Here is a 15568-nt window from a genome sequence, read left to right as displayed (position 1 = left end):
AATCTGGTATCCTAGCTTAGTAGAACGTATGGCGAAGTAGATTTTTATCTCAGTCAGTTCTTGAGTGGTCATGGCTGTTTTAAGGTATACCTGTTTAAATTCACACATGAGCACGACCCGTACTGCGACTTCTGTCGAAGTGGCGTGGAAGAAGATGTCCAACACGTATCTTTGAGTGCCCTCGATTCCATCGGCAGATGAACCAACTGAAACTAGCTGTTGGAGGCGTGTTTACGCCACAGTCAGTAGTCGACTATATGGTGAAAAGAGCCCGTGAATGGGCATCAACTAGCGACACACTAACTTCAATTTTGCAAGAACTGAGGGACCTAAAGAGACAGCGGCGTATCACCCGTGATTAAGTTAACTCTTTGCATAGCCGCGGACTGGACCCAAACTATGATGTTCACCAACCAGAGTGTAGGCGCGGACTGGAACCTAGGCCGTTCCAGCTGCTCGAGCAAGACAGCTTAGAAACTTGTGCTTTCAGACCGTCCCTTCAACATGAATCATACCAATTAAAGCGTAAGCGCAGACTGGAACCTAGGGCGTTCCAGCCGCCCAGATGGCAATCTCGAAAATTTGCGCAATCGAAAATAGGCGCTGACTGGAACCTAGGGCGTTCCCGCCCCAAATAAAGTTCAGTTTCGAATTTCGGGCGCACGGGGCGTTGGTGCAGATTGGACCCTAGACTAAAGGCAGTATACATACGTATACGGGCCTGAAACTCGTCTCTTATGCAAGCCTGCTCAATGCAATGCCAGCGTCAAAAAGCAGGCATAAGGCATTCCGTAATTTTAAGGTATTTGTACTTACTGTCTATAAAACGAAGATAATAAGTTGTATCTAAGAGATAAACAAATAAATAGTTTAAAACAAAAAAGGGCATTTCTCTTTAAACAAGACGTGGGAAAGCCTACTAGGTGTAGCCCAGGACTGAGTACAACTGACTGGAACGACCGTGCGAGCCTAGTACTCAACCGCCTCCCGACGAAATTCGTGAGGGTGGTACCGGGGGGTTCGGTACTTGGACAGTATGAGGTTTAGTGAAAGTGCAGCATTTAACCCTTTAATGCAGAGTCTGTCATATATGAAACGCTTTTTAATATTTTAATTTTTTTATTTTATTTATTTTTATTTTTTTATTATTATTTTACTATGGAAAATTTTTTTACGATTACTATCCACGTCAACATGAGAAAAAGCACGCTCAAAAGCATATTGAGAACCTCCTTCCTCTGCCTTGAAAGGGTTAAAAAGCGTTTCATGTATGACAGACTCTGCATTAAAGGGTTAAATGTTGCACTTTCGTAAAGATATCGACTAGTATAACCATTTTTATTATATCAATTATTTGTGAAAGCTGATAGTTTACGAGTTATTAGAGTTTAAAGGAGCTTTTCTTTTTCCAATCTGGCCACTCCGGTACAGCATCCAATGTCCCAAAAATCAAGTCTTAAGATAAAATAAAGAGAAATCTTTCAGAAACAGTGCTAATGGTGTATTAAATATAGTGTTTTCTAATAGAATTGGAGCCAAAATCCAAAACTTAAAAAAAAAGTGAAATTTTGGACGGTATTTTGAGGGTTAAGTTATTGTTGTTGTAACTTCTCTATAGTTTTTCATTACATAACGTTATATGATCATTTATCTTCACGATAAAACAAAATTTCATTCCATTATCTCTTTTCTAAGCGAAGATCTACGATTTTGAAAAAAAACTCGTGTTTTACCTATAGTGCGCTGCTTTCAGCGTTTATTTTACATGATCTATAAGCCTTATATAAGGTAATTATACACCAAATGATGCCTTATTATAAGGGATTATTAAAGAGAGCAAACCTTATGAAATGATGACATCAACACAGTGAAATGTGGTGTTGATTCAAACTGAACATTTAAAAGCACATGTACATGTATGGCTGTAGCTGAGTGTGCAAATATGCTTGATACAATCGGTTGCTGCCAAGACTGTCCGGGTTCAATTCTCATCAGACGGACCACAAAATTTAATTAAATTTTTTTAATTTTTTTTTTAATCTCTCTGAGAGAGAAAAAGTTAAACCTGATTCCCAATGACATCAATAGGGCAAAATCAGGTGTAAAATAAAGGTTGTGCCATACAACTTCTATTTCTCCCATCGTCATCATTTCATAAGGTTTGCTCTCTCTCTCTCTGAGAGACCCTTATGCCTAAGCCTTATAGGCCATTTAAAAAAAGGCTTTAATAATCCCTTATAATAGGGCATCACTTGGAGAATACTTACCTTATATAAGGCTTATAGAGCATGTAAAATAAACGCTGCAAGCAGCGCCGCTAGCAAATTCCTTATTTCTTACAACTTCTTATATAATTTTTTGGCGAGTTGTGTGTATTTGTTATTGTATTTGTGCTTTTGCTTGTGTGTATTGCGGTGGTTGCTAGCGCAATTGACACTGTGTACACTATGAAGTGTACAGTATTTTCATTGTACGCTTTACACTATTGTCTTTATTCAACAGTGCACAATGGTTTTGTGAATAGCTGTTTCTAGATTCTCTGTATTCGCTCTACACTCAACTTCAAAGACAACGACAATCAATACACGCTTTTGAGACGAAGGCATTGTTGTACACTTTTAAACATCTTGCGCACATGTCCAATATGTACATATGTATGCTGCGCGGTTTAAACTAATGTGTAATAATGAATATTATCTCGAACATATGTACATATGTATATTAAAAATGCAACACCTGAAGCGATGGTTTTATGAGGTGTAAAATATAATGAACACACCTCTATTTTTTTTAAACGACCCTCAATATCTTTCGCCGAAGGAACGTAGGGAAAGCAGCTGTGACGTAGCGCTACCGAAAATACACTCCAACAAGACTGGAACTCATCAATCAAAAAAAAACTAAAAATTTACTTAAAAATGGCACCAGTGAATTAAAATTTTTTACATTTCATTCCACACTCTCATCCAAGGCGAATACATATAACGTGGTATCGATTCAACATATCGTCACTAGACATGAATAAGGACGCGAGCTCAAAAGTTGACCGCGAAAAAAGGCGCATAAAAAACTTCAGCGAAGAAAGACTCTTAACATAGTTGACGGCGAAGAAAGACGCGTTAAAATATTTGACGGCGAAGAAGGACGCGTAAACTTATTTTCGCAGTCAACTATGTTTGCGGTTGTAATAGTATGTACATTCCGTAAAGAGTTTTTGGCGAATAATGCTGAAGTGACAGTCCTTGGCCAAGTATAAATCTATGATTACGCGTCTTTCTTCACCGTCAACTAGGTTACGCGTCTTTCTTCGCCGAAGTTTTTATTAAGCGCCTTTTTTCGTACAAATTTTGTATGCGTCTTTTTTCGCCGTCGAAACACTAGCGCGCCTTTATTCGTCTCTAGTGACGATATACTACAATTACTTGTATTTTGTTTTTGCTTTTAGCGGGCCATTGTCAAATGTCTGCTATTCTTCCCCGAATGAAAAAGGGCGACTGAAAATACAAACACTCTCACGTTTTCACCCACTTAATAGCGAAATACAAAATTTTTACAATCAAACGCTACTCACAGCTAATGAAACAATACCACCTTATATAAATTCGCCTTGCTCTCATTCTCATTTTGACTCTTTGACGTTTTAAAGCTTGACGTTAAATTGGCTTCTACGTTTTTTAATGTACCTTGCATATAAACGGAATTTACAAATTTTAGTAATTAAAAAAAAATCATACTTACATTGCAATAGCTTTTGGAGTTAAGTATAGGCCATATCTTTTTATCATCCCGAAAATTGTATGGAGTAGTTTGTAATATCGAGTTTGTTGAATAACGGTTCCGACAAGAAATAATATCTTTTGTTTTGCGTATCTGAATGAAAACATCATTAGTATCCTCTAATGAATAGTTTACATTACATTCTCCTGAAGTATCTGTTTCTGTTGTATTAAAATCCACATCAAAACGCGACATTGTATTTTGAAAAGCTGACAATATACCCTTTTTAAAGTTTAACGCCCAAACAGATTCTTTAGAGTTTGGGCATACTTCAGTAATTAAACCATCTTCAAACGAGAAACGTAATAAATGTTCTTGTAGATCTCTTGCCATTTCGAAACTTTTTGGGTGCATATCATCATTATCATCACGAGTTTCTGCATGTGTCGTTGAGTCTGAAAATTCTCCATAGTAATCATCTTCATTTGAACTTATGGCTTCGATGTCATTGTAATTGGGAATGTCTATTTTTTTTTTGATTGACTTGAGTATCCCATAGTTTAACATCATTTATTCGAAGAAATCCTTCACAAGGTTTTGGGAAAAATACGTCTAAAGTAGCCTTTAGAAAAAGGCTCGATGCATTACCGCCAGTGCCAGAAAACTCTGTGGTCAAATCGATGTGGTATTCGTATTTATATATCTTATCCCTAAAACTGAATTTTTTGTAAAAAGCATCGCATTGCGGAGACCCGCAAATATTTGGATTGCGGAAGGGATCTGTAAACACACAACTTTAATCAGTAAATCTATAAACTGCTAAAATTAAATATTCATCTCTACTCACTTTTACTGGCAAGCGAAATTTTTAAATGAATCGATATCAAAGCAACTATTAAAAGCTGTCGAATTAATTTAGTTGTGTATGGATTCGGCGAACGATTAATTTCAGTCATGTTGCTAGGGCTTCCTTAAAATTTGTATTTCTTTACTGGAGTAAAAGTAATGACTTGTGAGGTATTATTCTTTGTATACCGAAATGCTTCACTTTACTCCACACATGACAATGCCTGAAAAATATGGTACATATGTATGTATAAGCAATATTGAACGAATATGATAGAAATAAATATATAAATATCATGTATTCTTTGAGCATAATTTTCTTCTTAATTGTTAAGTTAAATTAACACGATGACTTCACCCTGGGTCATGCGTGTCGAGCTTGTTGGCAAGAAGTGTAGGGAAGTCAGCGGGGTAGGCAAGCAAGCACGGTCAGCGAAATCGAGGGCAGTTTTTGACGTTTAGCTTTTATAGAATTCACTTTTCCGTATTTTTACTTTGAATTTGCGATTCGCTCCGCTTTGAAAATGGGGACGAAAGAGTTGGACAAAGAAAATTTCACGCTTAAATGTCAAAAAAAAACGCAAGAAACGCCGAAAAGAAAAAGTCATCGTGTAAATGCACGAGGGCTTTCGAAGACTTTTTTAAAAGGGAACGTACAAAAAACGCAGGGTGGAAAGTCATCGTGTAGATTGGCGCATTGCTAAAATTTTAGGTTCACCTAGGGTGAAACTCTTATAAGTAATGCTGGTATATTTTTTTCACACAAAAAACAAGATTTTTTACGGTATAAATTTTGCGGTCGAAGTCACAGGGCATAGTTAAACCATTGTTTACATAAGCGCAAACAAGAGTTTTACTATTAGTTGGAGAGCCGACTGCTTGAAAATATATTGATTTGCTTGACCTTAGTTTGTCAGTCCAAACAGGAATCTTTATTTACGGTTGATGGATAGCTCGTTTCCAATGGATGGTGGCAAGAAAGTGGCTGACTTACGTGTAATGATTTTGTATTACCGGCTTATGGTGACTCAATTGCTGTCAAATGAATGGTCCAGATTTGATGCTCACAACTTCTTTATTCTACGCAACAACATGGCTGGGGATTCGTCGGAAGGAATGTGACGGCACACTTTTGTCTCTATTAACTCGATACAAGAAAAAAAGGCTTTTTACAGTCAGCCTTTTTCCTTATATTTGCTTGGACGCAGTCGATTTCCCTTTCCACTTTCCACTGAGGGGTGAGTATCGACTCCCCGAATGTCGCCAGCTTTTAATACAAGCTTTTAATACACTTTAATTACTTGGTTGTAATTCCGTTCTTGCGAGGGCTGATGAGTGTGGTTCGCTCCGTGTCCAATTCGGAAAAAGGAAATATATTTTTCTAGCCTCGTGTTATGTGACCACCGATTCTTTTATCGTATGCCAGTTTGGGCGTTTTCATAGTGGCCATGTCAATTCGTGTCTATACTGATATAATGGTTCGTGTCTTGAATAACTATTGGTTACGTACATTCATCTGGCAATCCCCCCCATTTTGAAGTTTAGCTTTGACAGTTTTGTTATGTTTACATTTGTCATAATCGTTCTTATGTCTATTATTTGGCCAATAAAACTAATAGATCAATATTGCACATTGTCCTGAAATCAAATAACCAAAATTCAATAGTTGGTATCTAGGGCAACTTCAAATCACCGACTCGCCAGGTCCTAGCGTGGCAATCGTGTGCTGGCCATCGTGCTCTGGCACAAAACTGTAAAATTTCGAAAGATTTGAACGTGCTTATTTCAAAAATAAGGAATTGCCATCTCATATCCTGACAGAAGTCCTTGGCAAGTCGGATTGAAAAGAGCGGATTTTTCAAAATATCACGGTGACCTTGGATAAGGTTTGAACCACCCAGTTTTCTTCACATTCTCATTCTGTCATTATTTTTGAGCTTCTATGGAAGGATTCGAAAGATATCTCGATTATCTTTAATTTTTCGTAGCATAACTTTTCTAAATGAATTAAAAATCATGCCACAGTAAAAATGTTATCCGTCAAATCATCGCCTATCCATCGCAAATAATATTCATTTAACTTAAGTGCAAAAAGAATTTGCTTGAGCTTAAATGATGATGAGTCACCATACCTTTTAGTCTGACTGTAGTGATTATTATATTAGTTTGTGAAAACCCAATGGGGTATAGTCGTTGCGCTTCAAATGCAGTTACAGTTGCATGGCTATACTCAATCCCGACTCTTGCGTCCTCGTTCGCACACTCTGGGCAACGTGAGAAAACTATGTGCGAGATGCGGTAACCAATCCGAGTGGAGCCTTGGGTCACGGCAGAAAGAGAGGGAGCTTCGGTGTGGCCACTCCGACTTATTCGGTTTAAGGGCTCACTGAAGTCTGCAGCGTCTGTTCACCAGTAGGTGCGGCTGCAAGCGGGTGTCTGCTTGGAGCAAGCGGCTCGCTATGTAAATGTGTATTTGGTTGCGAAACCACCCCCGTCCCAGCAATGGGTTGTGCGCTGGGTTTGGGACCCGCCACGTAAAAACCACTTCCAGTGAAGAAGCAAGGCAAAGCCTCGGATGAGACCCCCTCTTATGATGACGACCACGGCAAAGGACTACGATTTGAGGGCATACACCTGGAAACCCTTAATGGGGAAGGTGCCTCTGCCCGGCTGGTTGATGTTCTCGTAAGGACAAAAGCTGACATCACCGCCATCCAAGAAATGCGTTGGACGGAGCAAGGCAAACAATGTCTGGGGCCTTGCGACGTTTACTTCAGCTGCCATGTAAAGGAGCGCAAATTCGGAGTTGGATTTGTTGTGAGCGTCTAGCCATAATCCGCATCAAAGCGAGATTCTGCAATATCTCGCTCATCTGCGCCCATGCCCCGATGGGAGAGAACGATGAAGCATACAAGGATCTCTTCTATGAGCGCTTGGAGCGCACGTACGAGCGCTGCCCCCGTCATGATATCAAAATCGTGCTTGGCGACTTCAATGCCAGGGTGGCGAGGAAGGGATCTTTGGAACCACCGTCGGAAAATTCAGCCTCCACGAAGAAACGTCCGACAACGGATTGAGGCTGATCGACTTCGCCGGGGTCCGAAACATGGTAGTATGCAGTACTAGGATCAAGCATAAGAAGATCCATCAAGCTACGTGGCTGTCTCCGGATCGAAAAACGAGAAACCAAATCGATCATGTTGTGATAGGCGGAGGGTACGCTTCTAATGTTCTAGACGTACGCACACTCCGAGGTCCGAACATCGACTCGGACCACTATCTTGTTGCAGCCAAGATACGCACCCGCCTCTGTGCAGTAAAAAATGTGCTCCCAAATATGCACGGAAAGCTTAACGTCGAAAAGCTGCAATCACAACAGACAGCCAGCGCTTTCGCTACTCGACTCTCACACCTGCTCTCAGAAAGCACTCTTCAACAAACCGCCATATGCGAGCAGTGGAACCACATTTCCCGCTCATTAAGTACCGCCGCCGAAGAAGTAGTCTGATTGCAGCGAGCCCGAAAGAACAACTGGTACGATGAGGAGTGTCAGGAAGCTGCAGAGAAAATGATGCCGCCTACAAGGCCACGCTGCGATCGGGCGCAAAGCGCGCTATGTGGGACCGCTATAGGGATCTGAAGAGGGAAGCGAGACGTATTTTCCGCAATAAGAAGAGAGAGGCCGAAATGCGTGAGTGCGAAGAGCTTGAAATGCTGGCCGACAGGAAGAATGCCCGAAAATTTTAGCAGAGAGTTAGGCGACTTACGGAAGGTTTCAAGACCGGGGCGTACTCCTGTAAGAACAATAATGGCGACCTAGTAACTGATGTCCAGAGCGTACTTGAATTATGGAGGGAACACTTTTCCGCCCTACTAAATGGTAGCAGCACGGAAAGTTGTGGAGAAGAAGAACCTGAGCCCGCAGTCGATGATGACGGAGTCGACGTTCCACCGCCTGACTATGACGAGGTACGTATAGCAATAACGCGGCTGGAAAACAACAAAGCTGCTGGAGCTGACAGCCTGCCAGCTGAGCTATTCAAGTACGGCGGCGAGGAGTTGATAAGGTGCATGCATCAACTCTTGTGCAGAATATGGTCAGATGAACGCATGCCCGACGACTGGAATTTAAGTGTGCTCTGCCCAATCCACAAGAAAGGTGACCCCGCCATTCGCGCCGACTACCTCGGGATCAGCCTTTTAAGCATAGGTTACAAAGTCTTATCGAGCGTATTGTGTGAAAGACTGAAGCCCACCGTCTATGAACTGATTAGGCCTTATCAGTGTGGCTTTAGACCTGGCAAATCCACCGTAGACCAGGTATTCACAATACGCCAAATCTTGGAAAAGACCCGCGAGAAAAGGATCGACACTCACCACCTATTTGTCGACTTTAAAGCCGCTTTTCACAGCACTAAAAGGAGTTGCCTATATGCCGCTATGTCTGAATTTGGTATCCCCTCAAAACTCAAATGGCTGTGTAAAATGACGCTGAGCAATACCACCAGCTCCGTCAGAATTGGGAAAGACCTCTCCGAGCCGTTCGCCACAAAACGGGTTTTCAGACAGGGCGACTCCCTTTCATGTGACTTCTTTAATCTGATGTAGGAGAAGATAATAGGAGCTGCATAACTGAACCGCTCATCGGTAACAAAAACCGTGCGTCGACCGTTTCCAAGTTGGATAAGGAAGGAAAGCGAATGGGTCGGGTGGTAAACGAGGACAAGACGAAGTATCGCCTGTCATCAAACAAACAGTCAGCACATTCGCGCCTTGGCACCCACGTCACTGTTGACAGTTACAATTTCGAGAAAATAGAGAATGTCGTTTATTTGGGAACCAGTATTAACACCGATAATAATGTCAACATGGAAATCCAACGCAGAATCACTCTTGCCAACAAGTGCTATTTTGGACTGAGTAGACAATTCAGGAGTAAAGTCCTCTCTCGACGTACGAAGCATGGACAATGACAACATTCGATGAGGCGGCTCTTGGAGTGTTTGAGAGAAAGATTTTGCGGAAGATTTACGGGCATTTACGCGTTGGCGACGGCGAGTGCCGCAGACGATGGAACGATGAGCTGTATGAGCTTTACAACGACATGGACATAGTGCAGCGAATTAAAATACAGCGGCTCCGCTGGCTTGGTCATGTCGTTCGAATGGACACCGACGCTCCAGCTCTGAAAGTATTCAACTCGGAACCCGCTGGTGGTAGCAGAGGAAGAGGGAGGCCCCCACTGCGATGGAAAGATCAGGTGGAGAAGGACTGGGCTCACTTGGCGTTTCCAATTGGCGTCAGTTGGCACAGAGGAGAAACGACTGGCGTGCTTTGCTGAACTCTGCCAAAACCGCTTAGGCGGTTACAGCGCCAAAAAAGAAGAAGAGAAGAAAATCCAAACATAGTAGCATCCAACCCGTTTTTATCTTGTGTATGTCAGGAGGTATGACAGTTAGAACTTAAAAAAAAATTAGAAAACAAAATGTTTTCGTAGTAATATTTGCTCAATGACTTTGTTGGTTTACGAGAAATCGCAAAAAATAAGACAATATTTTTTGAACAAAACCTATTTTCCAATGCATTGACGCAAGTTTCGCCTTATTCGCATGGCCCATGCCGGAAATATAACGCGCCCTAGATACAACCTATTGAATTTTGGTTATTATATTTCAGGACAACATGAAACATATTTTTGAGCAGTCTTTCCTCCTACTATTTGAACTCATATCACAGTCGCATAGTCGAAATTCATGTCGCCCAAAATTATGCTGCTCCAAAATATATGAATTTTTTATGCAAATGTGAATTTCGATTCACAAACAAAAATTTTAATTACCCAGTGTTAAACTATAGAGGCAGACCGGACTTATACGTTTTATTAACTAGGTACTGTGAATATGAAAATCGATAGTAAGTAAATCCTTTGTCAGTGCTTAACTGCGCACTGTGAATGCTAAGCGCACTGTGAATGCTAGTGGACCAGCTCGCAAATAACGCTGTTCAATAAGTTACTGTACCTTCGTTTGTCTGAAGGTGAACATATTTCTCCGACATCATTTAAAACATGGCTGAAATTGGAGTAACGGTAGCAGAGGAAATGTTAGTAATTATTCTGCTATCAAGTTTGCCGCAGTTGTACAAACATTTTGTGGTCGTAATAGAGGCACCTGATAGTTTACCGTCACTAAATGCGTTGAAAATCAATTTGCTTGAGGAAGGGGAGAATCGTCAAGAGAAGGACGAAAAAGCGGAAAATGGCGACAGTCAGCAGGCGTTTACGGCAAGCACAAATACCAGGAAAAATGCAAATGCGAACAAGAATCTTAACGGAAATTCTCGAAAAGGATAAAGTTCCAGTTCTGGAACGCAGCGATCGAACGCTAAATGCTACAATTGTGGAAATAGGGGGCATTTTGCTGCTTAATGCAAAGCTCTGAGGCAGAAAATTCAGAATGCTATTGGAAGCACACTCTGTTCTGAAAATACCAGATCTACAATCAAATTTCATACCTGTTGGAAAGGCTTCGAGCGTGGGGCGTAAAATTTCGTTCAACAAGCAATTATATGTTATCAAAAACGCTGTAGGTAAAAGTTTACTGAAAGCACGCAGATGCAATAATCTGATCATCTTTGAAAAAGCACCGAACTCATGTTTCTATTCCAACGCTAATTAGGTAACGAAATGGCATAATAGACCATACCTGAATTAAATTTGAATTTTAAAAATCTACATGAATAGTCAAATAAAGAGTGAGTACACGGTATGGAAATTACAATTATTCCACAAGACATATGCGCCACGGAGACAATCAAATAAATACGTAAAGCATTTCGTATTTGTGAGTGAGGTTCGCTCGTGTCTTGCCGGCACACGTTCAAATAAACGTGTCAATCACCACTTTGTATTGTGAATACGCAGCGTTCGTTTGTTAGTATGTTGTCATCGGATGAGTATTTGTTCTTAATTATTGTATGATTTATGGCATAATCTTTTTAAATGTTATAAATTAATATTTATTACATTTCATAAAGCTAGCAAGCATTGTTAATGATCAATCAAATGGTAAACAATAGTGGTATTCACCAAAGTAAGCAAGTGGCCTGGCATAAGAGTAGATTAGCTCAAGCAACGAGCTAATGACTCAATGGGTTCACAGGAGGATATTGATAAAAACATAGAAATGTTTACTGACAAAATAAATGCAGCGGCTCGATACTCCATCCCTCTTAGAACTCCGAAAACCAACTTCTTAGACTGCCTCAATTCATTTTAGATTTAATAAAAATAAGAAACTACTACCGTAGGCAATGGAGTCGTTATAGACAGCTCTCTGATACGAATCATTAACACGCTACTCTGTGGAAATCCGCAAAAAGATCTTTGAGTATAGAAATGCCAGCTGGAATAAAAAACTTAGTTCAATTGAAAAGAGAAGTAAGCCATTTTGGAACATTTTCAAAATAATGTGAAGAAAACATTCAGAAATCCCACCCCGACGTGTGTCAAATAAGACCCTTATCTTAAGTCAGGAAAAAGCAAACCTGTTAGCACATACATTTCTAGAAAATCACAAGGTCTCAAATTATTTAGGTGCACCAATTATATCAAGCATAGTTCAGGGCACAATAAACCAACTAAATTCACAAAAAGTAGATACTCCTGTATCTGAATACGTTGATTCAGATCATGTCCAAAACCTTTTGCTTGAGGCTCCGCTGAGGAAGTCTGCAGGTTATGATTATATAAAAAACATTATGCTCAAACACCTACCTAAAGTGGCCGTGATATATTTTACTTTTTTGATTAACTCCTGTCTTAAACTACAATGTTTTCCTAACGAGTGGAAAACAGCTAAAATCGTAGCTATACGCAAGCCGGGAAAGCCGGCTAACTTAGCCGATAGTTACCGCCCTATTAGTCTGCTAAGTAGTTTAACTCTCCGTCAGACACATGTTTCGATTGGCACATTCGGTACGCATGAGTCTGGCTGGACCCACATGCAAATTGTATGCATTTATATAGAAATTATGTGCAACATTTGTTTAGTTAAACTTATTTATTGTATGTTATTCAAATATTTATTTAATTTTACAGCTTTCTTTTGAAAATAATTAATTGCGACAATAGTAGCTTATATTTTATTATTTAAATACACTGGCGATCAAAACCGAGTGCCTGTTCGACATTTTATTACTTACTGTAACATAACTTTTTTAATAATAAGCGGATTGTTTTGAAATTTTCAGCAATTTGTCCTTATTCTCTAGTGAATAAAGCCTAGTATACAAAAAAACTAACAAGCAATTCACAGCAAAAATGCAAGGCAACTCTATTCACTCAGTTTTGAACTTTGTTTTGAAATTTTAGGATGTATATATCAAGAGGATTGTGGAGACTCCCTTGCTCTTAGTAGCGATTTTCATACGTCTGGGAATGCTCTCTACTGAGTTTTCTATGATTTTGCTTGGAATATTACCCCATTATAATTTTACTTGCCTCCAAAGCTCTTCAATGTTACTGGAGCTCGCTTGTGCTATGCTAATCTTCTCTTGACCACAGTGCTAAATTTTTCGTAATCTTTTAGGTCTGGGATTTATGCTGGCCACCATGTGAGACATTTTTCTTGGCATGGTGTTTTTGAAGATGTTGATGAGGTCTTTCCCAAAAATATTATTTTTTATCGCTTTGGGAACAATTAATTTTCGCTCCATCGGACCATATTACCCATTTTCAGCTCAAAAGCTCCAATTCTGGTGACTTTTACAAAATTTCAGTGCCTTGGGATAATTTACTTGCTGGCATTTGGTGCCATTGGTTAATATAAAAGAAATAATGAACATATCCTCAAAACAAATTTGCCGGACATTGTAAACAAAAGCACAAACCCTGAGGAAGAAGTTGTTTGCCAGCAGGACGGAGATCCAAAGGATTCTGAAAATATTCGACACCGCCGGCTGCTTGAGCAAAATTTTCACGTAACGCAGTGGCCAACACAAATCCCAGACCTCAGCGCCATCGAAAAATTGAGCGCTGTGGTCAAGAGAGGATTAGCATAGCGCAAGCGAGCTCCGAGTAGCATAGAAGAGCTTTGGAGGCGAGTAAAATTATAATAAAGTAATATTTCAAGCGAAATCATAGAAAACTCAATTTAGAGCATGGCCAAACGAGTGAAAATTGCTATGAAAAGCAATGGATTATCCACAAGAATTTAATTTCATAAAGATTTTTATAGAAAAGTTTACGAAAGAGAAAATATTTATTTTTGTACTCACATTTATTTGTTTCCCGAAGAATGCCGGTTGCATTCTTTCATATCAGGTAAAAATGCAAATAATATCTTGCAATGATAATTAAAAAAATTCAAAAGAAAACTTTGCAAAACGGTTGCATTCCTTCTTTTTAGGTAAAAATACAAATCATCTATTCCCATGATAGTTCAAAAATTCAAAAGAACACTTTGAAAAACGGCTGCATTCCTTCATTTTAGGTAAAAATTACATAGGAATATATGTATGTGGGTCCAGCCAGACCCATGTGTTACGAATGTGATGTCTTAATCAACATGTCTATATATCTAGCTTTATATATATGATACCAACATGATTTTGTTACAGATTGGTAATTCACTAAACTTTAGTAAGCTACCTGAAATTTCAAGCCTATAGCTTTATTTAAAGTGCAATTTTTTGTAATCTGAAAACGGAAAAGGCCTGGCTGGGCTCATGTGTCAGACGAAGGGTTAAGCAAGGTTTTAGAAAAAATCGTGAAAAACAAAATATCCTTATTCTTAACCACAAATAATATCATACCAAACGAACAATTCGGATTCATGCAATTCCATAGCTCTACTCACCAGATTAAACGAATCTGTAATCACGTCAAATCTAATTTTGATCGCAAAAAATCAACCGGTTTAATGTTACTTGATGTCGAGAAGGCTTTTGATTCAGTATGGCGCAATGGACTAATTCACAAATTAGTAACTTTTCAATTCCCGTTGCATCTGGTATAAAAAGTTTTTTAAAAAATCGATACTTTTGCGTATGTTTGAATAACGAATACTCCGACATGATCGAGCTGCCCGCTGGAGTTCCCCAGGGATCTGTACTTGGTCTTTTATTGTACAAAATTTATTGCTCTGATTTTCCAAGGTTTGCAGATTGTTCATATGCCATGTATGCTGACGACATTGCCATATTTTATTCGCATGAGCTTAGTAATGAAATCGTAACCAAACTTCAGGGCGCACTGCAAAGCATCGCTGACTATTTTTGTAGTTGGAAAATTAAATTGAACATTGGTAAAACACAAGCTATCTTTTTCACTAGAAAAACAAATCATTGCTTTCTACCAAGTACAGGTTTAAAATTAGATAGATATGATATCCCATGGTCCAATACTGTACGATACCTCAGGGTTATCCTTGATAAAAAATTTCTTTCTGTGATCACGTAAACTATATACAGGAGAAAGTAAATATGGCAACTAAAATGCTGTATCCCTTAATCAATAGACGCTCAAGCTTAAGCGATGAAAATAAATTAGTAATTTACAAGTAAATTTTTCAGTCAATAATATTATATGCCTGTCCAGCCTGTAGCAACATGGCTAAGTCCTATGTTAAAAAATTACAAATCCGTCAAAATAAAATTCTAAAAATGATGCTGCGACTCTCATGGGATTGCTCTACCAGGAAGCTTCACAATGAGTCAAAAATTAAAACATTATCAGATCAAATACTAAATTTGACTGAAAGATAAATTCGTTGCAGTTTTTCAGACAACATTTTAATATCTGAACTTTTTTCGTATTAAACTGATACGGGTGCTTAAATGCGTACATATCAACACTAGCTTTTAAGATTTAAAGCGGATGTTTTTAATAGTAGTTTTTTCCTTCGAAAAAATCTTTATTTAAACCTGTGATAAAAATATAAAAATAATGATGTAGAATTAAAGTTTATACCATATTCTGTAAATTGTAACGTTTTTTCTACTTAAT

The 15568-nt window shown here is 39.1% G+C and overlaps 1 protein-coding gene across 2 annotated transcripts; it reads right to left on the bottom strand.

Moving 5' to 3' along the window:
• Window positions 1-3693: 3693 nt before the first annotated feature.
• Window positions 3694-4807, bottom strand: LOC118754050 (vitellogenin-like). 2 transcript variants are annotated; one of them, XM_036488919.1, is made up of 2 exons: window positions 4565-4807; window positions 3694-4511 (listed from the first exon to the last, which is right to left on the bottom strand). In XM_036488919.1, the coding sequence occupies exon 2, from the start codon at window positions 4285-4287 to the stop codon at window positions 3718-3720; it is 570 nt and encodes a 189-aa protein (XP_036344812.1). In that variant the 5' UTR covers window positions 4288-4511; window positions 4565-4807; the 3' UTR covers window positions 3694-3717. The 2 variants fall into 2 exon arrangements, with proteins under 2 accessions (XP_036344812.1, XP_036344813.1); XM_036488920.1 differs by having other exon boundaries at window positions 3708-4497.
• Between the last annotated feature and the right edge of the window lie 10761 nt (window positions 4808-15568).

This window comes from Rhagoletis pomonella, unplaced genomic scaffold (assembly GCF_013731165.1).
Source record: "Rhagoletis pomonella isolate Grant_MI unplaced genomic scaffold, Rhpom_1.0 Rhpom_scaffold_03265, whole genome shotgun sequence".
NCBI lineage: Eukaryota > Metazoa > Arthropoda > Insecta > Diptera > Tephritidae > Rhagoletis > Rhagoletis pomonella.
This window is presented reverse-complemented; position numbering and strand designations above follow the sequence as displayed.